Source organism: Anomalospiza imberbis, chromosome 16 (genome assembly GCF_031753505.1).
Source record: "Anomalospiza imberbis isolate Cuckoo-Finch-1a 21T00152 chromosome 16, ASM3175350v1, whole genome shotgun sequence".
In the NCBI taxonomy this organism is placed as follows: Eukaryota; Metazoa; Chordata; class Aves; order Passeriformes; family Viduidae; genus Anomalospiza; species Anomalospiza imberbis.
In genome coordinates this window covers 2,840,957-2,867,423 of record NC_089696.1, presented here as the reverse complement: position 1 = coordinate 2,867,423, position 26,467 = coordinate 2,840,957, and the positions used below count along the sequence as shown (strand labels likewise).

The following is a 26,467-nucleotide window of genomic DNA, read 5'->3' as shown; positions in this document are numbered from 1 at the left end:
CAGATATTGGAATGGGCTGCCCAGGGGTGTGGTAGATTCACTGTGGCAGGAGGTATTCCAGCTAAGCCTGGGTGAGCCACTGAAAGCTCTGGTCTGGTTGCCGTGGTGGAGCTGGGTCCCAGTTGGACTCACTAATATCACAGGGCTCTTCCACCCCAATTGATTCCATGATTCTGTGATATCACGGCCCCTGGGGACAGCACGGTGGCTGATGAGTGTCCCCAGCCCGCCGCCGTGCCCAGAGGCCAGGCAGAAGTGGGCTGGGAAGGACGGGCAGAGCCTGCTGAGGGTGGCAGCTTGGCCTTGAGCAGCACCATGGGCAGCCAGGGGCTCCACCGGCTGCTGCAGCTCTCGGTGCTGCTGCTCTTGGTGCAGCCACTGGAGCCTTCCAGCCCCGCTGCCGGGGACACGGGGACCTGGGATGCGCTTCCCGAGCTCCTGGAAGAGCAGGACGGGGCGCCCATGAGGGCCGCCAGGCTGGCCTGGAGGCGCTGCGGGGATGCGCGCAGCCGTGCCCTGCTTCCCAAGGGCTTCGCCTGGGCTGGGTCCTGGGCAAAGGCTCGGGAGCCGCTGGGGAGAGGTGAGCGAGGGGCTGGGGCCGGTGGGCCTGGGCCGGGGGAGCCGCCGAGGCCTCGGGCCAGGAGGGTGCGGGGCCCGGCCGAGCCCCAGGGAGCCCCGGCAGGGCCGGCCAGAGCTTGGCTTGCTGCAGCCTCGGCCCGGGGCAGCCTGGCCGGGCCCGACGCTCTCTGTGCAGGAGAGGCAAAGGCAGCGCCAGAGGGCTCAGCCCCCCGAGGCTCCTGTGCCCCTTCCAGGGGCTCCCTGTGCTGTGTGCAGGAGAAGAGCCGGAGCGCCTCTGGCTCTGCCTGGCCCTGCTGCCAGGAGCTGCTGCCGGAGAACCGGGCCCTGGCAAGGCGCTGCCCGCGCCACAGCTCCCGGCAGAGGCAGAGCCCAGAGGGAAGAGGCAAAGGCAGCCTGGCACTCAGAAGAGCAGGAGGCTGCACTTCTCGCCTCTCCTCTGACTCTCCAGCTCCAGCTCATCTCTGGGCTTGCTGGACATGGCTGGGAATGTATGACCAGTGCTGAGCCCGGGCACTGGGACATTCCCACCCATAGGTGTTAGGAATCCCTTTGTTATCAGGAAAAATAGGTTTCCCTGAAGTCTTCTCCACCTCTAGTTGAAGTTTTTCAAAGAGTTCAATTTTAGGTCTTTTAGGCATAGGCTTCCCAATCAAGTTCTCACCCCCTAGGTGAAGCTGGGAAGAGCAGTCTAGTTCAATAAAGCTAATGTTTTCTATACAATCCTGTGTTTGTTTACTGTTCCATAAGAGAATGGACAGGATTTAAATTGTTTATTGTATATAATGTAAATCAAAAGCAAATTCTCTATCAAAAAAAAGAAAAAAAAGTCCAACATACAAAGATATCTAGAAATCTGCCCTCTTTTTGTGTTGTGTCCCTGTTTTTCAGGGACACTCAGAACTGCCAAAACAGACAGAAGTCAGAAGTTGTTATGAAGGTCAATATATAAAATATGACAATTTAGGGTCCAAGACTTCTCCAGGAGTCCCAGACATTTTACAACTGGGACCAGTCCAGTTTGGCAATGGGACTGATCCAAGCAGTAGATTTAGCTCAAACTGTGAGAAGTGCTGAAAAGTTCCAGTGCTCACTTAAATATTTTCTTAAAGACATCTCTGCTGGGGGCTTTCCCACGACATGGGGTATCAGGGGCACTTTTGGGAGGCGTCACAAAGGGAACAAAACAAACCTCTGCCCTGTTCTGCAGCCATTTTGGAAACACAGATTTAGGAGTTTTAGTAGAGATTGCCAAGTGAAGCAAGAAAAAAAAAGCCTTTTATGTATTTCCACAGCATTCCCTGCCTTAAAAATCAGCAGTGCAAACTGTGCTGAAGAAGTGAAGATGGAAGTCACAGGAGTGTAAACAGGCAGCGCTTGATAGAGTGGACTGAATCCTGGAATGTGAAGGGTGAAGCATTTCACTGCCCAAATCCAGGGAATAGGTCCTGGCACTGAGGGAAGCACCAGCACAAAGAAAAGTGGGGGACCTAAGATCTATTAGAAAAATGGAAAGAAAAGGCACAAGAGTCAAACTGGGTGAAAAGAGGTTGCAGGTGAGCTGTGTGCTGAAGGCAGGGCAGCCATGGGGCGTTTGTGCAATCCAAGCAGACGGCTTGCAACGGGAGTGGGGCTCAGGCCCGTTCTCCGGGATGTCACCTGGGATCAGGCCGCGAGGAGCAGCAGTGCTCCACCCCTCGCTGCGGCTGCAGCAGCAGCTGGGAACAGGCTTTCCAGCTGGGCAGCAAGGCCTCCACGTACAGGATTTTCAGCGGGTAGGGGTGGGCTTCACTCGGTATCGCCTTCTCTGTTTTCTGCTCTCCTTCCTTTTCTGTTCCTGCTCTTTCCGGGCTCTGGCCATGGTAGATGTGATGCACTGAGAATCCAAAAAGTCCAGCAGCTTTGTCTTGGAAATTTTAATACCATTCTGTTTGAGCTCTGCATGCAGATCAGCCAGCTCGATGGGCTCATAGAAGAGAATCCTGTTGTACAGGGCTGTGTTTGAGCGGATGTAGCACCTGACTGCCTCCAGCTTTTCCTCTTCCCGAGCTGCTGCTTGAGATGCTGGAAATTCTTCTTCCTCCTCCTCAGATGTAAAAGCACAGGTTTCAAATCCATTCACAAAGGAACTAAAAGCAGGATGAAACAGACCAGAGGTCAAGGAAAGAACAGGCCAACAAGGACAGGACCAGAGCTCCCCAAATCCCTGATGGTGAAGCCCTATGACTTTCTCTCTGGGATCACAGACCCTGCACCCACAAAATGAATGAGGCAGAACACAGCAGGGCTTCTGCAAACTTCCCATCCCAGCCAGGACAGCGCTGGTCCAACTCACCCAGCCCAGAGCTGTATGGAATTTCTGGCTCCTGGCAGGTTCTGCCAAGGGGTGCTGTGCTGTCCTCTCCCAACTCCAGCTGCAGGTTCTCAGGCAGCATGGAGTGCTCCATGTCACTGACCTGCAGACCAGGCATACCAGATTTGGGCCTTGCTCATAAGCAGCCCTTTTATGTTCTGAGAATAGTTCAGTGGGAATTAGACTGAAAATCCAATGCCTGTTTCTTTTGTGGGAGTGTGCTGACCTCCACGTGACACACTCCAGGAGGTGGCAAGGCAACTATAGGCCACAGGGACAGTCACCTCTGTTTGCCTCATTCCTACCTCATCTCTGTCCCGCACCCCTGAGTGTTCTGTCTAGGATTTCACCGCCTCACCTCTGTGAACCAAAGGAGATGTCACTTCCATCCACCGAAGAACACGCCGACTCCTGGGATGCCGGGAGCTCCTTGCCATCAGCTGCCAGGCACACAGATGGCCTTTCCTGCTCTTTGGCTCCTTCTGGGTGATGTGTGACTTTAGTTCTGTCCTTGGGTGCGGCACAGCCTGTTCCATGGGATGCACCATCATCCTCACCCCTAGGGAGCACTGCAGAAGCCTTGGCAAGCTGCTTCCTCTTGCCCACAGCCCTGAGGGCGCCGGCGTGATTCCCACCCGCAGCCCGGCCTGCCTTCGGCCGGCCGAGCCTCGGCCGTTTGGCCGGGGACTTCTGTGGAAGGGGCTGGGAATAGGAGATTTCATCCTCAAAGTCAGAGTCCCCATCCTGGTGAGTGTACTGGAATATCTCCTTCAGCTTCAACACCATCTGGCGTTTTGGGAGAGCACGGACACCAAACCTGAAAGAGAAAGAGAAGGTGGGAGTTTAGGTTACAGAAACGCGGCACCTTCCATTGTCACAGCTCAGCAAGAGGTTCAGGCCAGCAAGTGCAGCTGGAAAAGTGTGACGTGACCTCAGAAAGCCCCGTCTGGAGCTTCACCATGGCTCCCCTTCTTTCACACAGCCTGCCAGCAGGTACCTCTTGTAAAGAGCCATCCTGGGGCAGGTAATGCTCACCTGCTCAGCTCCTTCTTCAGCTGCGGGGTCTCCATGATGGAATAAGCTGGCATGGGTGTCACTGGAGTGCTGGGGGACCTGTTGTTCTCCTGACAGGAAGGTTCTGCAGCAGAATGAAATTACTGTGATGAGAATTAGTACAGAAAGGATTTAAAATAGCTAGTGACTTCTCCTCTTAGTGGCAGAAATCTAGTATTATCTAATAATTGTTTAATAGTTCCTTATAAGCTGCTTTAGTTATTACTCAGCTTCATATCAGGTAGAATAGTCAGCACTTCCCCCCCCTTAATTGAGATACTTGGTTTTCATTGACTTTACATCAGAAAACAGTTTAAATTGGGACATATGTCACATCTGAAAATGAGGCCATTCAGGGCTTTGCTAGAACAGGCAATATTTAGAAAGCACTTAAAACCACATTTACCAAATTCTGTGCAGTGGTCCTTCTCCCAGGAAGCAAATTTCATAACAGAGACTTGATGCATTAAAAAATCGAGCAAATCAAGCTACTGGCATGTGGAGTTAAGTACTGATTTAATGATACCAGTTTACTGATACTGTGAAGTACAGCCAGTCTCATACATCATGTTCTAATCACCCCTTAAACTGATAATTTAGTACGGCATAATTATTTAATTATACTGCAACATCAATCCACTGGCAAGCAGGCCTGTGTTTTGTTCTGCTTCGGTTGTTTTTTCTCTATCCATGAACCCACAGCTTCTGCAAGGAGTACTGTCACTACCAAAGGACTGGTGACAATGAAACACTCCAGGAATCCCACATTTAGACAGGCTCTTTCCCACAGCAAATGCCTGCACCTTCTTTGTGCCTGGTCCTGCCAACCGCTTTGCATCAGAAAGCCCAAAGACCCTTTCAGTGTGTCAAGTGCATCACAGGTAAGATAATCACTAAAAGCAGTTTAACCTAGCCCAATAAATCTAGTATCAATACAAGCTCTCACCAGGAGTCTTGACAGGATCTGTCGGACCAGCCCCTGCTGCAGCTGCCAACCTCTGAGACAGAGGAAGAATCTCTGGAAGTTCATCTTCCTTCTCTTCTCCATTCCAGTCATCCCAGATTTTGGAGTCCAGGTAACTGGCTCTGCTGCCCACTGATGAACATGGCTCAATAGGACTCTTCTCAGGGCAGTGCAAAGTTGTTCTCCTGCCAGCAGGACTTCCTTGGAGAGGGGTGCTGCCCTTAATTCCCTGCACCTGGACTGGGCTCTCCCCCTGCTCCTGCCAAGAGCCAGGGCTGGGGCTGCTGGCCATGCTGGTCTCTGCACGGCTGACCTGGCTGGAGTTATGGCAGTCACCTCTGGCTGGTGACAGATACCCAGCGTGCCAGCAGTCATCAGCGGGCATTGGGGGCTCCTCACACAGCAGGACACTGCTACCCAGAGAAGGCAGACTTACCTCCCTGTCACTGTCCTCCAGCTCAACCACACTGATGTTATCTTCCAGTGGCTGCTCCTGGCATGGAGGCACCACGGTGGGTAAACCTGAGATACTGGCACATTTGCTTTCTGTGTTGGTGTGGCCAGGAGAGAGGAGAACTGGATCTATTGGAGAAACTGGAAGGGAGTTCTTGGAAAAGGATTCTGCTGCTGGGCTGCCGGGCGGGCTCCTTCCACTGTCCAAGTTCTCCACAGGCAAATGTTTGTCTGACAACATTGTTTCAAGACCTTTAATTAAATATCCAGCCATTTCATGGTTACTATTACCTGCTGCTAAGTTCTTTGTGCCGAGTTTAGATCCTGCACCCTTTAAAGAATTAACGCTTGTGACCTGAGTCTGTGTTGAGAAGCTTCTGCTTTTGCTCAGAACTGGTGTTCCTGGCACAAGCCAGGAGCTGTCTGTGCCTGGAGACATTTCATAACTGAGCCTTTTCCCAGGGCTCGGGTTTGGACTCTGTTTGATCTCTGTACAAGCACCTGTTTGTCTACTGAGAGGAAATTCAGGGGACACCTTTACATCATGATTTACACATACTGTGTCTGTGTTTCCACATGAGACGTGGGCTGATCTCTGCTCTGTTTCAGGGACTGATGAATTATGGTCAGGTTTTGGTATCTCAGGACCTTGTTCCATGTCTGTACACTTCAGGTGCCCAGGGACTTCCATTTTCTTCAGAGGAGAGTCAGACTCTGGCAACTTTTTGCCTTGTTGTAACTCCATTTCATCATCAGAAGAAGATAAAACAATAACATCACCCTCCTTGATCTCCTGAGCTGCAGCATCCTGAGTCCTGCCTGGTGATGACAGCACTGGGACATGTGTATGCTTGTTTGATTCACTGTGAGGAAGCTCTGCTGGAGAAACTGTGATCTCATTTTTTGATGCAGCACCCAGCTCCTTGGCTTTCTGGGAATGTATTTCATCAGATGGGGATGATTTTTGCTTTTTGTTTTGCTTTGGTGTTGACACATGTTCTATGGCAAACTTTCCCTCTGATTTTGGAGATGCAGGTGAAGAGCCAAGAGCAGGAAAAAGGGACACATAAGGCTGGGGAGCTGGACTCCTACAAAATCCATTCTTACATGGAGAGCAGTCTTTTTGTGACTTACTGAACAAAAGTGAATCATGAAGACCAACGTGTTTTTCACTAGGGGACTTTCCTGATTCTTTGGTAACTTCTTTCACTGGGGAAGGCTCACAGTGATATCCCTGAGAGGCAGAAAACAAATGTTCATAGCTGTCATTTAGACCAGTATCACCCTGGAAACCAGGAAACTGCTCTTCACAGTGATCTGTCTTGTCATATGAGACCTGAGGTGACCGGGAATCCTTCACATCCTCACATCTCCCAACAGCCCCTCCTTCATTAGCACCATGGGATGTTCCATCCCATTTCTGAGGTTCACTGTGGCGAGCCACAATAGTGGTCTGTGGATCATTCATGCTCTTGCACCTATTTATATTCTGCATCTTCTCTTCTTGTGCAGACAAGTCACATTCAGATCTTTCCACACTGTTGCCATCCCTCAGATCTTTGAGGCTGTAGCTTACTGAAGCAGATTCAGGTCTCTTTACCTCTTCCTGCTCAGTTTGCTGGTTTGTACCTTGGACTGCCTCGGTGTCACTGCAGATGCTGCAGTGTGTTCCCTTGCTCACCTCTCTTTCACCCTGAGCCATCTTTCTCTGAGTTGCAGCAAACTCATAGATTTCCTCCAGCTCTTGTTCTCCCACCTCACTGTCATCCTCCTTCTGGCACTCAGGGCTCAGCATAGCTACTTCTTCCTCATCTTCACCCACCCACACTGACTTCAAGAGGTCTTGGAAGTTCTCAGCTCTGTCCTCACAATCTTCATCATCCCTCACAGAGATAAGATCATCTTCTGAATCCACTCCAGAGGACACCTGGCTCTCTCCAGTACTGCTTTCACACTCTGCCATCAGTTCCTTAACACCAAACCTGCAGGGATACAATAGTAAATTAGTATTTCCTCCTCCAGTATTTCTTCACTATTTGGCTGTCAGATCACTTTCGCGAGCTTTGTAAGGAATTTACATGAGGATGTTGAGTTGAATTTCCTAAGACGCACAACATCCAGTGTACTCCTAAAATTCCAAATACCCTTTTCCAGGTCACTCACATGAAAGTATCAGGCACATTCTTCCTCTTCTGTGTTTGAGACTGACTACGCTAAATCCCCTTGGCAATGGGAAAGTCCCATGGAATGGCTGGGGCTGGATAGTATCTGTTATGTGCAAGATTCCTGGCTTTTTTGAGTGACAGGATACCTCTCTATATACATTTGGCAAGCCCCAGCCATGTCCCACCCATATCTCAAACACTGCTCCTGTTTCAAGCTCTCAGTGCACGCCTAGGACCACGACTGAGAGCGTGGCTGACACAACACATTAAAGCCTGAGCATCCAATACATTCTACAAGCGTTGTTCAGATGAAGCGAGAATCACATAACAGAAGTTGTGCTCATCATCTTCAACATCAACTGCCAACAGACATCCTGAGACAAAACTCAGCCAAAGTCTGCAGAGCATATACTGAACACAGAAACTCTCTTACAGTTCTTCAACTGAGAGCAGGATGTCCTTATGGGCAAGTTCTATTCAAGATGTAGCAAAGCACCATGGAATTTGTAAGCCCCTAAAACTGCAATGAAAGATCTCAAACTGGGGTCTGTGTGGCTGAAAGCCTGAGGGGGTCCAAAACATGCTCGGGGCACACACCTGGCAGCCAGAGGCTGCAGCTGGGGCCGCAGCCCAGCAGGGAAGTTGGTGTCAGCAGCATAGAGGTACCGCAGGAAGGCAGCCACAGCCCCGGCCGACACATCGCTCAGCAGCACCCGGCGCGTCGGCGCCGCCCCGTCCTCCTCCACCACCAACCCCTCGCTGTGCACCTGGGGCAGAGAAAGCAAAGTCTGTTTGCTAATAAAGCAACACAACACCTCCATTCATCCTTGTTCCCATCAGCGCCTTCCATTCACTCGTGCCCAGCCCTGGGACCAGGATGCCAAGGCGGGGCAGTTACGCAGAGCTCCCTATGGAACGGGCCATGGCCCTCCTGACCCCGTGGCTGTTAACTTTGTTTAACTACTTGCCTTAGTCACATGTATAAAAGGTGGTCTTAGAGTTCTCCACTATGTTTTGCAATCAAATTACTGCCCAGCCCAATTCCCATCGACACCTCTCTGTATGAGCTTCATCTGGTCTGTTTTGAATTTCCTGGAAGCTGCACAGGAGCAGGCTGGGAGCTATTCAGCTTAAAATGCTCTGGGAACATAAGAACTCCTTCACTAGCCTTGCAAAAAGCACAGTCAGTGCAGGTACCAACAAAGCAAGAGTGACAAAACCTCTGTGTAGATTATTTTAAAGTACTTCCCAGAAACTTCCTATTCCCTGCTCACACTTCCCAGCCTGGGTGACAGGCAGGACACACCAAGATGGACAAGGCAGTCTCTGCTTGCACAGGGACAAAAATGCAAGGGCAAGAAGCACTTTGAAAGCTTCCTTCATTGCTCATGGGTGGAATGCAAGGATCCTTGACTTCCCATAGCCTCCCTGAATAGGATAAAGTAGCACATCTTTCACCATTTTGTCAGGATTTATTCTGGTTTCCTAAGTTGAAGCACCACTGCAGGTCCTGAGGTAGTTGCCATTAAGCCCAGCAGTGTTGTGTGCTGGTTTGGGGCACTGGCTGGCTGTGGGAAGGGGCAGCCTGGGCTCTCCAAAGCAGGAGCAGAAGGAATGCCAGCAGCACTCACAGCCTGAGCAGCTGCCGGACACCGCGCGTACAACACGAACAGGTGGGCGTAGAGGACGTCCCCACTGTCCACCTGGAACTGGACATCACTCAGGTGGGGGTTGTTGACCATGGCACCAAAATCTTGAGCCAGCAGCCCGAGAGAGGTCTAGAACACAAAAGGAACACAAAGACAGGTGTTAGGTTACATATGTCAAACACTTTCTCCAAAAAATAAGAAGGGAGTAACCCAGTTTATCAGCTCTGCTGTGGGCCCAGCCTGGGGCCTCTGCCTCCTGAAGACAATCATCAGCTTTATGGACTTCAGGTCTTCCACAGGACAAGCTGACAGGTCTAACAAACATTCCTGCTTTGTTTTCCCTCTGCTTTTTCACAGCCAGCCCATTGTGGAGAAAGGGCAGTTGTGTTGCATTCTGCTGTACTTGTGTCACAGCATATTATCACCCTCAGATCTCACCACATGCTTCCTGCTGTGGTCTAGCCACAGCCTATGGCTCTTGATCTACTGCCTCCCAGCACAATTTCAGGAAACTATAACTTCCACTTCAACAGAATTGAACTCAACTCACTATAATCAGGGTAAGAGGAAAGAGGATGACTCAGGAAGGGCAATGAGCCTTTCTTCTCTCTTTTTACTGTCTGGCAATGACAGCTGAGAAGAGCAGCTCTGCAACAAGGGGCCCCCTCAGAATAAAACTAATATAGGCATCCAGTTCAAAGGAATTTATGAGCATGCTACTGAAACCTCTTTTATAAATTCCACTCCATTTTAAAAAAGAAACACAACTTTTATTATCATTCCAGAACCCTTGGCTAGAATTTTGGGGAGGGCTGAGTTACCTGTGGCTAGTTATGGTGATGGCAAGGTCAGGCTTGGGGCATGCTGCCAAAGACATCAAGGATGGCAAGACAGCTCCTCTGGAGCTGCTCCCAGGCAATCTCCTGAAGACTCAGATCCCTCCTAGTGTTGCAGCTCTGGAGGTGGCCCTGGAGTGCTTCAGGGAAGTGTGAAACACCCTCAGATCACAGCTGGGTTGAGAAACTGCCTAACTGCACGTGAAAACCAGTTTATGCTTAACACCCTAATCATTGACCTTGTGCTTTTCAAACCTGCTGCAGAGCTGAGGAACTGCAAGTTTTATTCCAGGGAACATCTGCAGGACATGCAATTCCACCTGGAACAACACAGCTTTTCATTTCCTTAGCAGGTTTCTACATTAGCAGTGGGCTGTGGAGAGCCAACCTTTGGACTCACTCCATCCAGCAGGAATTAGCAGCACACACTGGAACACTTCTCCCAGCCTTCACAGGTGGGCTAGGGAACATTCTGCATGTTGTGGCAGTGCTGTGGACTGATCTCCAAAGGGAAGACAGGAAACTCAGTTTGGAAACTAATCTGAGTCCTCTTGTTTTCTTATTCCTGGCAGGTGGGATACCTGTGAGGCTGCTCTGGGGCCACCAGCAAACACAGGCTCCGCATGTGACGTTCCAGGCAGCGAGCCCAGAACAGCTTTCCTGCTGGTGCTAAAATTATCAATCAGGAATGGGGAAATTAAACAAGGCCAGAAACCCCCTGGCTGCTCCATTCTCTGTGCAAGGCAAAGAAACTGGCCAGAAGACAGCTCTGAGCAGGTATGAGCTGTGTGTTGGAGAACACGCCAGAACATTCTCTCCTGCTGAGGAGGCCACTGAGACTGGACCCCAGTGATGTGACCAAGGGTCAGCACGGGGGTTGTGTTACCAGTGCAATGGGTGCATTTGCTCTGCATGGTCACACTGTTTGTGCTCATATAAAGCACAAATCTCTCCCACTGGCAATCCAGCTCTTCAACAACACTTCAGTCGCTCAGGAAAACGATAATGGAAACAAACTGACTCTGAAAAAACGACCATACTTGTTTTACTGGGAGCAACTGAGTTTCAACAACAGTGTTAGAACAGTTCCTGTATTGCTAAAGGCCTCTGGTTTAACAGAAAAACAAAACAAGGCCTTTTCCTGCTAAGGACAATTTTTTTAATACTCCCAAAGAATATCTCGAGTTTCTCTACCAAGTAGCTGGGATCCTCAAGTTGAATACCAATTCTCACCTCAAGGATTTGTCTCCTATTAGAAGTATTGTAATCCTTTAAGCACAATATGAAAATATGTTGTCAGAGCATCAAAATTTATCCAGCACCAAAATGTACTTCCTTTCAGGGCATGATTATGTATTATCAAACAAAAGATAGTAAGTTTCATCAGATAAAGTGGATGACCTTGGTAAGAAAATGAATTCTTTTTACTTTGTATGACCTTCAATTGAATAAAACTGATTATACATTCATGGAAAATTACACATCCCCTGGTGCATGTGGGATAAGATGACATCTACAGAACAGCACAGGCTTGATAAAAAAATCATCTGTGACTTACTAGGCTTTATTTCTCACTCAGCCACCATAGAGCACACACTGATTTTCAAACTAGATCCTCTGTGTTCCCACAATTGAGGGTTTTCTACACAAAACTCTTTAAAAGCTCAGTTAGCAGCAAAACGTGCTCATCCTCCACGGCCCTCACAACATTCCACCATCTACCAGGCTTTTATGCCAGGATTTAGTACAAGTCAACCCGTCCTTGCAAGAATTCCCCCTCCCACTGCAGGACACGGCGTGGGGAGGAAGGAGCTCCATTCAGAACCAGCCAGAGCTGGGTGTGTGAGCCCAGGGGGAGCAGCAGCAGCTCTGTCTCTCCTGGGCTGCTGCCAGTTTTCTCCTGGATAACCTGGGCATTAAAGCAGTGTACTGCATAACATTCTGCAGCTGCATCCCTGCTTCCTACCCCCAAACACTCTCAGTGCTACAGCTCCCTAACCTGCACAGCCTGGCCTTCTGTTCCCTGGCATTTAAATTATCTCTCATCAAGTAGGACAAGTACTGAAAAGTCCCCAGGCTCTCGTGGGCATGGATGGAACACCCCAGCTGTGCTGATCTCACCTGTGCCCATGAGGAATCAAGTCACTGTGAACCTTAAGCACCACTTTGTTTCCACAGAAAGGAATGGGAAATATTCCACACTTCTTTGAATTGCACAAATGCAACAGTTTTTAATTGTTATAGATGAATATATAAAGAGTGGAAAAAAAGGTTATCCTTACTTTTTTAGAGCTGCTCCTGAGGAGGCTCTTCTTCTTGGATGGGGGCACAAAGCCACTAAGTGGAGGATCACTGGAAGTCAGTTCTTCTCCTCAGGGAAGAAAATGCACATCACAAATCACATACAACTTCCTTGTGAGACAGAACGATCTAAGAACTCCTAAGAGGATCCTTCCTGTGACAGCTGCTATGACCAGGCTGGCTGGGCTGAAGGCTCAGCCTCTCCCTCATGCCTTTTTGCAGGGTTTGGCTCTGGGCTGTGACAGGCTGAGGGTACCTAAGCACCATTTCACTGTTATTTATACACATTAAAGGGCCAGGGACCATTTGCTGCAGCTTAGCAGGGGAAGTGAGGAGTATTGTATCCAAGTGCAAACGCAGACTGGTGAGCTTAGGAACCACGTTCTTTTTCACAGATGAACAGGAGACACAATTCTGCTGATGAGATTCTGCTGAAGAGCCAGAGCTCTTTAAGGGGTACCACTGCCCTTGAAATGTGCAGTTGTGCACCACATGCAAGTGTGACTGGGGACATTAGAGAGTTGCCCACAGAGGAATTCCAGGTGTTCTATTTTTTCAACCCTGAGTGGGCACAGACAAACTTCAGGTTTGTGTAATCGATGTCCAACACAAAATCATCCCTCTTGTGCATCTCTCATCCGACTGTCTCAAGACCTGAAAAGACAGTGCACAGAACAGAAAGGCTGTCCAGGCAGAATCATGGAATCACAGACTGGTCTGGGTTGGAAGGGACTTTAAAGCCCATCCATTACCGCTCCTGCCATGGGCAGGGACACCTTCCACTATCCCAGGGTGCTCCAAGCCCTGTCCAACCTGGCCTTGGACACTTCCAGGGATCCAGGGGCAGCCACAGCTTCTCTGGACAACCTGTGCCAGGGCCTCAGCACCTTCATAGGGAAAAATTTCTTCCCAGTATCTAATCTAAATATAACCTACTTCAGTTTGAAGCCAATCCCCCATGTCCTATATGTCTTTGTCTTAAGTCCCTCTCCAGCTCTCTTGTATGCCCACGATAAACAGAAATAAAGATTTTGTTCCAGGTGTTGACCACATCCAGGCTCCCTCCTGGCAGAAAACACTTTGATTTCTTTATTTTTAAAATAAAATTTAGTATCTGCTGTCCAGGAATTCTCCTAAAAGCTGGGATTTATGAATAATTTCAGAAATATCAGGTTGATTGTATCTACATCTCACTGCAGGAAAATGTGCCCCCACAATATCATCTCTTGGATCAACACCAACAGCTGTGGGTGCTGCCCACTCAGCCCAGCCACAGCCTGGCTCTGTGTAGCTGAAGGAACCAGGGGCAGGGCTCACAAAGCTGCCAGAACTCACCTGGCTGCTCTGCTGCCTGAACATGGCCAGTGTCAAGGTTCCACTGAGTAAGGGTGAGTCCTTCCCTGGCCAACTCCACCAGGTCCTGCAGGGTCTGAATGTCCTTCTGGCTCGGGGATAAAAGCTGCCCATCTCCTTCAGGGCCTGGCTTGGATTCATCAGAAGTTTGGCCTCCAACCTTTGTGCAAGTGGGCTCCTGAGAACAGAGGTCAGGCTGAGTTTGCTGGGACACTTTTGGCTGATGAGATCCCACCGACGGCTGAAGGTTCTCTGGCTTATTCTGATCAAGTGAGGAGGAAAAAAAGACACCAATAAATTAGGTCTTGTTTTATGTATTTGCAAAGCTCAAAGTACAGTGTCTGCTTCGTACTCCTGAAACACCAATGAAGGATCACAGAGCATTGCCCAGGTACAGGGAATTCTGAGAAATTGTTCTCTGCAGTTCTAAGAAGAACTATGGTCTATCTCCAGAGATAAAAGAGCTCTGAACAGAAGAAAGAAAACTACAATGGAAAATGCAGAAAAGTTGGTTTCTCCAGGAGCGTGTCTGTGCAGACATCTGCCAAGCAGGGAGAAAGAATGGGGGAAATGCTCCCAATTCAACATCTAAATATTTCATTATAGCTGGAGTTCCTGGCAAAAGTCACAGCTGAAGCTCTCCAGGTGCTTCTGTTCTAAGTTCTGAAATGCTTTTGCAGTTACATGTAACTAAATCAAACTTTCACATTGGAGTGGGTATTTTTCAGGTTTGGTCTTAATTTCTCAAAAAAAATTGCTTGTTTATTTCTAAGTAAAAATAGTTCAGACATTTCTGTGAATGGAAAGAATCAGAGGAAAAACACACTCTTGCCATGATTTTAAAGACCTTCCTGCTTTTTATTTTTGAACTTCTCTGGCAGTTTCTGGCTTGAATGAAAGGTCAAAACTTCCTAGAATGGAGTCCCTCCTCTCCAGCCTCAACCTGCAATAAGTCAGAGAAACATTGGGCTGTGACTAGAAAATAAATATTAAATAAAGTACCTAAATATGCACAGTAGATTTTGAACACAAGCACCAAACACTTCTTCAAGAAAGAGGGAAGAAAGAGAAGTGATATTTTTCTTGGAGAGAAGAGACTGAAAGAGATTCCTGTGTTTCTGTAGGCATTTTTTATAAAAATACAGAGCACTGGAAGAGGCAGATCCAGGTGGAACCAAAATGAAAGTGTGGAACTGAGACCTGGATCAAAGCTCACATGCACCAGGAGGCAGTGGGATGCACAGGGAAACCCTGAGTGCAAATGCTTTGCTGTAAAACTCCAGACACTCCAACCTTCTCTGTGCTAGCAAATTATCAGGTTTCAGTTTAATTTTTTCTCCCCAGTCCTTTTTGAGTGCAACACAGGCAAAATTCACACTGGAAATTACCAGAAAGAAGCACCAAGTACAAAATCAAGAGCCAAGCTGCTGTAAATATGGACAAACTAATGGCACAATGAGCAGGATGGGATCCCTTTACTCAGTACTCTCTGTTCCCATCCCTTTTACCTTCTGAAAGCTCAAAAACCGTGGTAACACAAACCTTGTTCTCCTCTCCAAAAGGCAGAAATGTAAGTTCAAGATCCTCAAACCTGACTGTGTAAGACCAGGGGAGAACAGGTCACAGGCAGCAAGTGTGCAGAGAGAGGGGATCACTGGTTCACATTCCCAGTCAGGAAACAGAAGGGACACAAGTATCAAGAACTAGGGCACACACATACCAGAGCAAGGACAACAGAGCCCCACCTGCACAGGCTTCCAGGGTACAATTGGAGGGCTTAAGGCTGCAGTGTAGAATGATTCAGGGTCACAGGGTCCTGTCAGAGCACTGATGTTCCATAAAAAGCATTTCTTAGCTTTGGACAATGGCATGAGCCAGGCTGCTTTTCCAGATTCATCCTCCAGAATCCTACTAATGGGCAGCTGAGGGGTGGGAGGGAATTCCACCTCTTCTGTCAGCATCATAGCTACTCTCTCCTGGATCCTCTTGTGGACCTTCTCTGGGTCCTGGAGCAGCAGAGGTGGAGGGGCACTGGTGCCTTTTCTACGCCTTTTTTTCTCTTTAAAAAGGAAAGGAACCCAAGTAAGTAAACAGCTGAACACACAGGGCAGAGGAGATCAACACAGCAGCTTCTTCAGTGCTGTAATCAGTGACACCCAAAAGGCATGGAACACAACTCTGAAGATTGTGCAGGCAGTCCAAAACCTCACATGGCCCTTACGGGAGAAATCAACTCCACCAACACACCCATGCAGGACTCCTTTTCTTGTGCTCTGGTCATGGGTGATATCAAAACACATCTCACACAAACACTGGGCAGACTTCATTTGGAAATGCTGTGTCTTACTACCTTTGCCTTATTAATGCCCAACCCCAAATCCAGCTGGGAGCACCTATGGGCAGGAGCAGGGTTGTGAAGAGTGAAGTCTCCCCTCTGTACAGCTCTTAACCCTCTCCCCAAAGGCAGTCAGCCTTTCTAAACCCTTCTGCACTCTGAAATGGTGAGGCTCTGCTCAGCAGCAGAGCACACATGGCACTGCAGAAAATACAAAATGATACAACGCTGAAAAAGCTGCATTAATCCAGGCTGCAGCAGGAGGAATAGGAAAACAATCTACTACAGGAGAAATAATCATATTTTCATGTTATTTTTCCTTGCTTCCACAGTTTACAAGAAACAACAGCTTAAGACTATTTTACAGATTCAAAACAACAAATCAGTGAAAAAAGCACAGGATTCCTGAAACCCATGGACATCCTGCTGTCATTCTTGACTGCACCTGGATACTGCATATAGTTGAAGCTCTGACAGCTTAAACAAACCAGAAACAGGGCTGTCATCCCTCCTGTATGCAACAAGGAAGTTTTGGTGGAGAGCAGCTTTACTCCTGCAGTAACACAGCCTCAGACAGTAACTTGCTGTAACACATACCTGATCCTGGCTTCCATTTGATTGGGAAAGCAGCCACTGCTTTCACATTTGTAACTGATTTTGCTTGTTCCTGCTTTTCTTGCTCCAAGAGAGAGCGTGACATTGCCATGGCAACCTGCAAATCTTCATCCTTAGGCTCCATTTTGGCCCTCTTCTGTGTTTTCCTCAAGTCCTCATTGGAGGGGCCTTTCCGCTTTGCCCGGCTGGGCTGATTGCTGAAATCCAAGAATGCAGCAGGAAGCCCCAGTTAATGTGGCTGGATCAGAGACAACAATAACTGAGTACTCCAGAGCAGCTGTTCCATTTGCTCAGAGAGATTCCCATGTCAAGTATAATAAAAACCATTCAATACTTTCTTTCCTAGCAGAGAGCAAAGGATTTCTTATCATTCAGGGAATTTAGAGCAATTTAGAGAAGTCTTATTTTGGGATGTAAGCATCTGTTTTGAGTGATTTTTTCTACCAAAGGGGAACAAACAAGTTGAAGCAGGGAGAAAACTAGATCACCAGAAAATGCTTTCCCACCCACATGCTTCCATAGGGAACAGACAAAGGTCCTTCCCTGGACTTATGAGCCCCTCCACAAATTCACTCAGGCACCACTTGGTGCACTCTGAAGATTCTGCTCAAATTCAAGTGAGCAGCTCTGTACCAAGCACATTCCAAAACATCACATCTGCTTCCTCTTTGGCTCAGGGTGAAAGGATGTTCCCAGGACAGCCATGAACTGAGAAGCCGAGGCACTGGCACCACAAATCTCAGGAAAGGCTCCACATTCATACTCTGTGGTTCACTCAATAAGCTCAAACACACTCATCCAGCTATACCGAGCAATTGCCTCACAGAGCACAAATCATTCTGGCAAACCACTGCAGGGTTATTTACTTCCCATTTTACTCCTGCTGGCTTTTAAAGCCATCCACCACCTGACCTCTTCTGAGGGAAATTCAGATGATTTCTCCAACTGACTGCTACATCCTCCTCACCTGGTACTGGGTCATGGCTCTACTTGACCTGCTCTGGGCTCAGGGTTCTCCCAGTGTGTGAGTCAGCTTTGCATTTACTGTTCTTTCTGACCTCCAACACATCTCAGGCCAAAGCAACCAGCATCTTTTTTTTTCCTACCAGCTTACCTGGGACACTGAAGAGCTGCATCACCAAGCGTGGCCACCTGCAACTGCACTGCCTGAAGCAGCAGATTAGGAGGCACATCCATCTCCACAGCACAGCGTTTCAGGTGACTGACTCGGCTCTGCGGGGTTTGGAACTGCTTCCCACAGATGGGACACTCAGGGACCACTGGTTTGCTGGAGGATGACATCTGTGCTTCTTCCATCTCATCCAGACACCTGGGAGACAATGGCAAAGCTTACCTATGGAGACTTTGAAGGGTCCATGCTAAGACTGAAGCCATTAATATATTAATATTAATGCATTATTAGTATTAATACATTATACAGTATTAATATAATTGTATTATGGTATATTAATATTAACTGATACTATTAATAGAAAGCACAATCACTTCTACTGTCAATAACAGCCATGAACATCCACTAAAGAAAAAAGAATTATCTGCCCACTGCTGTGAGGAACACGACATGGAACAGTTACATGGAGATAATGGTCTCAGAGGCATATTAAAAACATATTGCTCAAAGGCAAGTGCAGTGAATAACTTTAGAATCATAAAATCCCACATAGTCTGGGGTGGGAGGGACCTTAAAGGACATCTTGATCTGCGTCCCTGCCATAGGGACACCTTCCACTAGAACAGGTTACTCCAGCCTTGCCTTGAACATCTCTTGGAATAAGGAGTCCACAGCCTCTCCAAACAACACACTTCATGCGTGTCCATTACCCAACCCCTCTTCCTGCACTCATTCTAACATTCCAGCTCATTTATAAACCCCTGTTAACAGAACAGGGAGCAGCTGAATTGACACCATGCTCCAGAGTGCAGCATGATGAACTTCAAATAACCTCTGGCAGGCCAAAACTATGTAAAAATTTGTACTTGTTCTTTTTTTGTTGTTCTTTCCAAAGAGATTCAGGGTATGAAATTCTGAATCTGCAGGACCTATTACAAAAGTCACTCCCTGGTTAGGTAATGACACACACAGGGCTGTGCTAAGAGACCATTCACTGGTGTGTCAGTGCATCTGCCCATCTACAGCTTCACTCTTGGAATCATGGCTGCTATCAAAAAATCCCTGGCTAATGTAACCTTGTAATCTCAACATGCGATTACATGTAAATAGTTCAGAAAGCCTGACTTTCCAAAAAACATATCTAGCACTGTCACTGTTTTATAGCTTTTTCAAGCAGAACAAATTGTCTGAAAACAGAAACAACAGTAAAACCTAGAAAGCTGCAGGTGCAAACCAGCCTGATCAGTGGGAGCCAGTCAGTAGCATGATGTAGGACTGGACAATTTACATCACTCCTGCTTTCTGGAAGTGCTTGAATTAAGGATTTACAATCATTCAAATGTGTTGTTTCTGATACTTTGTCAACAGAAAAGCACAGCTTCAATTTCCAGACAGTTGCCTGTACATAATAAATTGTGTTTGATTTTTATCACTAAGGAAATTGTTCAGTGAAGGGCAGTAATTTCAACTGAGTCATCTCACTGAGTAACATCACATTTTCCTCAGCAAACAGCTCAGATACAGTGACATAGCAGATGTCCTTAAATGAATTTTAGCAAAACAGAGCAAACACAACTGTGTTGGCTGAAATCAGTAGATCTCAAAATTTGTATTAGGGAGTCGTCACCAATGGAATCATTAAGGTTGGAAAAGACCTTTAAGATCACCAAGTTCCTTTACAATGGCAGCTCCTCTGCCACACGGCTAATGAAAGCAGATTTGGCCTGGCCAAAGCAGATTGGCTGGCAATCAGCCTCTGCTTTCACACCAAAACGACTCGTTAATTCAAGCCATAAAGGCAAAGACCCTTATGCAGAATCCCAGCTTCTCGTTCTTCCATGGCTGGGCTGAGTGAGGATCTGTGGGGGCTGGATGGAAAGGACAGGTCCTGCTGGTGCTTGACCTGTTGACGTGCTGCTCTCGCCGCAGGGTGTTCATGGCTGTGAGATCCTTCTGGCAGATCTGACAGAAGAACAAGCCTGCATCCTCCAGGCTTGCCAGGGCTTCCTCCTTGGATTCCTGCTGAAGAGCCAAAGCCAGAGCACTGTCGTGTTCCACGGATGGGGGATGGTGGGGATCTGGCAAAGAAGGCAGAGGTGACGTAAGATGGAAAACTAAATCCTGTGTGGAAGGTGAGAAACTGGTACACTTGTCATTATTAGCTTATTAAATTAGACACACAAAAATCCATTGCAATCTTCCTCTTGCATCTTCACACCTGAACTCCACCAGGAAAGGTACAACCTGCTCCTTTCCAACACTCCAAGACTGGACCAGACCAGGAGCGAGAGGTGGCAATTCACTCCCAGCACATCACATGGCAGAGACAATGAAGGGACAGTTTTGGCTGAAGTTTCTGGGGAAAATATGGAATTTTATACATCAAATGTACAACACAGCAGATTTTCATGCCCATACAGAACCAACAGGTTCTATAAAGAACCAGCCAGAGTAAATTTCCTGTGAATTCAATTTATCAACACAGAACATATCACCTTAGAGAGTGCCTGGAGAGGTACCAAAGATGGGGCTACCTAAGAGCTGCTTAACACTGTCCCAAGGGAAGGATGACCAAGCTCACTGATCCTGTTGGAATTTCAACCTGTTTCCAGAGAGACAGTTAATCCTCTAGAATTTACATGAGATTAATTCAGCCTTAGAGAAGAGCTGGGAAAAAGGTATGGATAATCCTTTAACAAAGTTTTCTCAGGGATCTGGAGTGATTTGCACAGCAAGCCACTAGGCCAGCCAGGAACAAAGCCCTGGGATCCAGGACTGCTCCTCAGGCAACCATTCTCACCAGCCACTCATTCTGCACGCACCAGAGCCAAGAGGAGACACGTACCATCCTCAGGAGAGTTCTGCTCCTGGCTCCTGGCAGGGAAATCCCTGCTGGCTGCAGCCTTTGGCACGCTCCCATCCGAGCTGTGTTTCAGCTGCTCAGGTGCCACCCTCTTGAACTGCTGCATTCTCTCCACCACCAGCTCTGCCACCCGCACCTTGGGGGTGGGTGAGGAGCAGGTTCCTGGAGGAGTAGCAGGAAGGAAGGGCAGGGTACTCTGGGAACAGCCACTCGGAGCATTTACTGGAGGGGGAGAAAACACCAGTTTTACCAGGCAGTTTTAAACACACACTGAGAGCAGCCTGGGCCAGGCTCAGTTCTGCCACAGCCATTCTTGGAGAAGTGAGCAATTTGTGTAACCACAGTAACAACACTGGGGTGCTACAGGGGCATTTAGAGACCTTTGTATCCCTTTTAGAGGCAGGAATATAAAGAAAGCCCTTGCTTGCATGAAGGTCTCCAGCAGGGACATGGAAGGCAGTCCCACAGCCCTGCTCTCCCAGCATTCCCACCACACAACGTCCCATTCCTGACTGACCTAATTTATCAGTTTAAGGACTTCCATCACCCTGACTGCATTCTGACCACCATGTTTAACATCTACTGAAGGACTAATCCTTTATGAATGAATCCGACACCTTTCTTAACTCATTCATGTTTTTGCCCTTGAAAACATCCAGTGACAATATGTCACCATACAATGAAGCACTGAGTGAAAAAGCACCACAATATACTCTGAGCTTGCTTCTAGATGATCTGAGAGTACTTTTCTCAGATCTGATACTGAAAAAAACAGTGAAAAATGACTGGCCAGCAAATCACTTTGTACCAAGGCTTCACCTTACTGAGGGACATCTGCCTGCGGCACAGAACACACTCCTAGGTTAAACCCATGTAAGGCATAAGCCTGCTTCCAACAGTGCTACTGTGTTCCCTCTGGATGGACTTCTCAAAACCTCCACTGAGATACAGAGTCCTTCCAGTCCTTGCTTATCTTCTGTTTGAACTGTTTCAGGTCACTTACCTGTCAGAGGCCTCTGGCTACACTCAGTGGTCCCTGTGCTCAGCTGGCTGGCAGGGAGAGGGCTTCTTGCTCCATCCCCCTGTGCAGTCTCACCACTACAGGCTGCAGCATCACCATCTTCTTTGTGCACCAACGCTTGCTCCTTTGGACCCAAATTTTGAAGTAAGTTTTTCTCCTTCACTGCTGGTAAGTGATGATGGGTTTGGCTCTTAGCAGCAGCTTTGCCTCTTCTTAATTTGCTTTGTGTTGTGGTGCTCTTTGGCCTGTTCTGAACCCTCTTTGTTGCCTCAGCATCCCCAGCCTTTTTCTTTGCCCCACTCAAAATATTTGCCCATAACTCTTTAAAATCATTGTCCTGTTCATCCATTGGCTTTCCAGTAACACTGTGAGGACTGGAGGGCAGGGGGAAGCACCAGAATCAGTTCAGATTTGTATCAGCCCTTCCAGCACCTCAGAGATGTCCATTCTCCAGACTCCAATGAGGTCACCAGACAGAGTGGGCACTTCCAACAGTTCATTCTTCCACACTTAATTCACATTCAGCAGAGCATGTTTTCTCTCCAAGGACCTCACCTGCTTTCACAAGCTGGTTCTTCAGAAGACTCTGGACCATAGGTTAGGCACCTCAGTTTGTGCAGGGCACGTCTAGGATCATCACGGCAAGCTACAGAGCTTCAGAGAGACACTTATGAAAGCCCTTAAACAAAGAAACAAAGGCAGGTAGTCATGCACAATGGTACAGGCAGATGCACTGTGGGACAAGGTGTAACTGCTGAAGGAGAAGAGAATTTCCATGAAATACTAAAATTAGAAACAGCACATACTGACCCCAAACAGTGTCCCTATAATTGTACTACAGACATGCCCAAGCCACATTAGCAAAGGAGAGGAGAGATTTTAGAACAGGTATCTGATATGGGGTAGGTTTTTTCTTGGAGCTCTGGATTCAGACAGTTCTTCTGTTATACACATTCCTACTTCTATTTATATAGCACAAGACCAGCGAATGCAGCAGGAAAAAACTCCATCCTTCAGCTCATGCAGTGATTCTGGAGTGTTAAACTCTGCTTTGAGACACTACAGTTTCAGAGAAGAGAGCACAACCTCATTTGGAAAAGTAAATAAATGGAGTTTCTGGCACTTCAGAAGGGGTTTTAGGACAAGTCAGAGAACAATTCCATTAAACACATTCACCTTTTCTCTCTCTTACTTCCACTGTTGCTCACTTAGGATGTGCTCTCCTCCTCCTGCTGAATTCTTCCCCTGAGTACTCAATAAACCACAGCACTGATCAGGTTTCCCAAACTGCTGTTACATATATGAGGTAAATAGCCTAAATAAATGGTATTTTAAAATTAATTTCTTGATCTTTTCAGCTACAGCAAGAACAGCAATACTAGACAGGGATTACTTGGAACAGCTCTGGGTGTCCAGATGGAAATGCCATCAGCTCCCAGGCAACATTAAAACTAGAGCTCTGTTCTTCCATGTTTTCATTGTCCCCTTCTTCCTAGTTCTGAGTTCATGATGGTTCTGGCTATTTTACCAGGGGTTTTTATTGCTCCCAAAATCTACTTCTTTCAAACTAAACCAGAATGTTTCACTTGGAATGGCAGCAGCTGTGGTCCAGTTACTCCAGTAAAGCTCTGGGCACAGAAAGACTCAAAAAGCAGGAAAAACACATGGGGGATTGTTTTCTCAAATGGCTTGGCTGCAGACATGAGAGGCTGAGGAATGCTGGTTACACACTTCCATGGGTCAGCCTTTCCTATAAGCAATTACAGATGTTAATGGATTTATTTGTTTTAAACTCAGGCTCCCAGACCTGCAGAGGATTTTGCTGTGAATCTTGGAGTAATTTTCTGTTAGAGGGAAACAAAAGTTTTATGTAGCTTGTTCATAAATTTACTTCCTCTGGACAAAACACTGGGGTAGTTCTAACTGTAATTGACCATTTTCTTTTAAGAAGGAGACAGCATGTGGAGAAGTCCCAGATCTCACATCCTACATGGCTTTAAATACTTCAGACACATGTGTACTGCTGGATTATTTATGGTGAATTCCTGATATTAAACTTTGAAACAGAGCAGCACTTTGGCATTTGCTATCAATATTCAGTGTCCCAGGCAGATCAGATCAGACACACCTATGATGCAAAACTAAGAGTTTATCTGTATTACTCCTCCCTTTCACAGCTGCATTTACAGATTCCTGCTCTGTTCAACATCTCAATATTTCTGAAGCTGCTGCTACTGCTGCCCCTAACAACCAGATTTTGCACCAGTTTATTGAGCTCAAAAAGTAATAGTTTTGAAAGTAATTTCTTTCAGTATAATATTCAATCCATTTTGGAAGATTTTAGGACTCAACAAATCACAAATAAAATAATCAGCAGCACTTACCTGTTCACTGAGATGCCAAATCTATAGCCCAGCTGTGCCCTTCAAGTAAACATGGATCAGCAAAATGGTACAAAGCAGAACCAGTAAGAATGAAAGATAGAACCTGGAAAATGGAGGGAAAAGGATGGATTTAGTGTATTTTGAAATGACTGCTCTTGATGATCCTTTGCACCCTTTCAACAGGTACCTGATGGGAGCTGACAAAAAAGATGGAGAGGGACTTTGGACAAGGGCCTGGAGTGACAGGACAAGGGGCAAAGGCTTCCCACTGCCAGGGAGGAGGATTAGATGGAATATGGGGAGGAAAATCTTCCCTGTGAGGGTGGTGAGGCCCTGGCACAGGTTGCCCCATCCCTGGAAGTGTTCCAGACCAGGCTGGACAGGGCTTGGAGCAACGTGGAATAGTGGAAGGTGTCCCTGTCCAGAGCAGGGGGGGTGGACCTGGATGATCTTTAAAGTCCCTTCCAACTCAAATTATTCTGTAATTTTAAAGTATGCACCTACTACATGCCTTCAATTTGCTGCCTTGTAATTACTTAGTTAAATCATAAAACCCTTAAAAAAACCCAAACAGCTAAAACATCTGTTACGCTCCCACTTTTCAGAGCAGCCTCTCTTTTAACCCCTGAAAACATTTTTCCACCAGCAGTCCAACTCGACATGCTCTCAAACACACAACATTTGGGCCTGCTCACTTGCTGCTTTACACTCTCTGTCTGTTCCAGGAACAATTCTCCTGCCATTTCAGTCTCCAAGAATATGTCATCACCGTGGCTACAACAGCCCATCAGTGCTAGGCAGGCTTCCACAAGTTGCACACAGCAGATACCTTCTCCCCTCCTGAGCACCACAGTGGTGCCTCAGGACATCTCCTCCTCAATTCCTCATCTTGAAAGAAAAATTCACTTTATATTTCCAAAACCAGGAAAGCGCCTTGGAAGCAATCTCTTGTATTTCACAGGAAATGCTAAGGGAAATAGGATTAATTAACATTAGAAAGTGAGGCAAAACCAAAACTTGAATTATTGTCTGGGGTCCCCAGCACAGGAAGGACATGGACCTGCTGGAGTGAATGCAAAGGAAGCCACCTTTCTACCCCACCCCTCCCTCCAGCTTCACCTCAGCCTTCAGAAATCAGCTAATTGCCAGGGCCTGGGTGACCGTGGGCTGCTAATTACAGAGTGCTGGCAGCAGCAGGATGATGGGATGCACCACTTGGCTTGGCACTGGAAGTTTCATCACCTTCTTCTCCTTTTGTGGCAACTGCAGCCAAAGATCTGAGGGTGGGTGATAAAACTTCCAGTCAAGTCAGACCAAATACTGCGAAAGGGAAGAATTTCTGCAGTGTTTTTTTCTGGCAGCCACACTGGAAGGAGGTCTCTAGGGATTCCTCCAGACCAAATCTTGTAACAAAAAATCTTCCTACTGGTTCCTGATGGAGAAGAACCTATATGTCAGTGGTGTGACTTCTGAAAAAGCACATTATCCTCCAGCCTTTTATGGATTCTTCACTAGAGCCTGATCTCTGCAGGTTCCTGCACTAACCAACACCTTTATCACTACTTTATAAAGACACGACACTGCGTCTGTACAGTGCAGGGTCTCTGTGGTTGCAAAAGTGCAAAAAATTTAACACTGAGGACAACAAGGTTTGTTCTGTGAGGAGAGAACAAATGTAAGGGCAAAACACGAATTCAAAGAGGGTACAACTCTCTTGTCCTGGTCTCTGCCAGCTTCCCTGTGCCAAAAAAGGGTAACAAAACCAGATGTGGAAAACAGGAAATGAGAAATTAATTCAAGTCTCTATAATCAAGGGAATGCTAGGTAGGAAAATCATACTAGGATTCCAAGGAGCAATCTTAGCAGGGATCAGCATCAGTGTCCAGCTGGCACCACCCACTTCCATATCTGATATCCCATCAGTCCTCACATTTCTGTTCAGGGCTACACCTCCCCGTGCCAGCACCCTGTTCATATGGCAAAGCATTTCAAAGCATTTCACAGTCACTAAAAAATCTATCACAGTCTAGACAGAATTTTAAACCATTACTTACACAACAAAGTGTCCCTCTACCAACACGTCCCCAGAAAAGAAAATTCACTTTGTACCTCCTCTGGAAGGATGAAGGGGAAGTGAAGAGAAAAATAAAAACTAACGGTCACTCAGGTGCAAATGCTCCTGGTTTTATGCAAACACAGCAGCACATTCAAAGAGAAGCAGCTGGAGATGCAAAAATCAAACGAGTTTGACTGAAAACAACAAGTTATTAATTTAAAGAGAATAATACAATTGATTTTAGGGACTGAATAAAAACATTTTGGTAGATGCCCCAAAAATCAATAAAGAGAAGAATACTTGATAAAATTTCACTTGGTTTTCAGAGAAGGAAAAGTAATCAGAGTGGTAATAAAAA

General features: G+C 47.1%; 1 protein-coding gene and 1 long non-coding RNA gene across 8 annotated transcripts in view; one reads left to right on the top strand and one right to left on the bottom strand.

The window, feature by feature from the left end:
• LOC137483487 (uncharacterized) overlaps positions 1 to 2,167 on the top strand; it is a 3,735-nt gene extending 1,568 nt beyond the window's left edge. The window contains exon 2 of the long non-coding RNA XR_011004488.1: positions 1,819 to 2,167. This is a non-coding gene — a long non-coding RNA (uncharacterized lncRNA). The remainder of the gene's footprint in view (positions 1 to 1,818) is intronic.
• SLX4 (SLX4 structure-specific endonuclease subunit) lies at positions 1,307 to 26,467 on the bottom strand. 7 transcript variants are annotated; one of them, XM_068206573.1, is made up of 16 exons: positions 26,108 to 26,467; positions 24,054 to 24,156; positions 21,652 to 22,348; positions 20,631 to 20,870; positions 19,689 to 19,863; positions 17,768 to 17,983; positions 16,636 to 16,850; positions 15,449 to 15,762; positions 13,686 to 13,965; positions 12,332 to 12,420; positions 9,196 to 9,342; positions 8,162 to 8,331; positions 4,929 to 7,381; positions 3,965 to 4,067; positions 3,288 to 3,746; positions 1,307 to 2,705 (listed from the first exon to the last, which is right to left on the bottom strand). In XM_068206573.1, exons 3-16 carry the CDS (start codon positions 22,016 to 22,018, stop codon positions 2,345 to 2,347), a joined length of 5,589 nt encoding a protein of 1,862 aa, XP_068062674.1. In that variant the 5' UTR covers positions 22,019 to 22,348; positions 24,054 to 24,156; positions 26,108 to 26,467; the 3' UTR covers positions 1,307 to 2,344. The 7 variants fall into 7 exon arrangements, with proteins under 7 accessions (XP_068062674.1, XP_068062675.1, XP_068062676.1 ...); XM_068206574.1 differs by lacking the exon at positions 26,108 to 26,467 and having other exon boundaries at positions 21,652 to 22,043; positions 22,225 to 22,348; positions 24,054 to 26,027; XM_068206575.1 differs by lacking the exon at positions 26,108 to 26,467 and having other exon boundaries at positions 12,332 to 12,417; positions 24,054 to 26,027.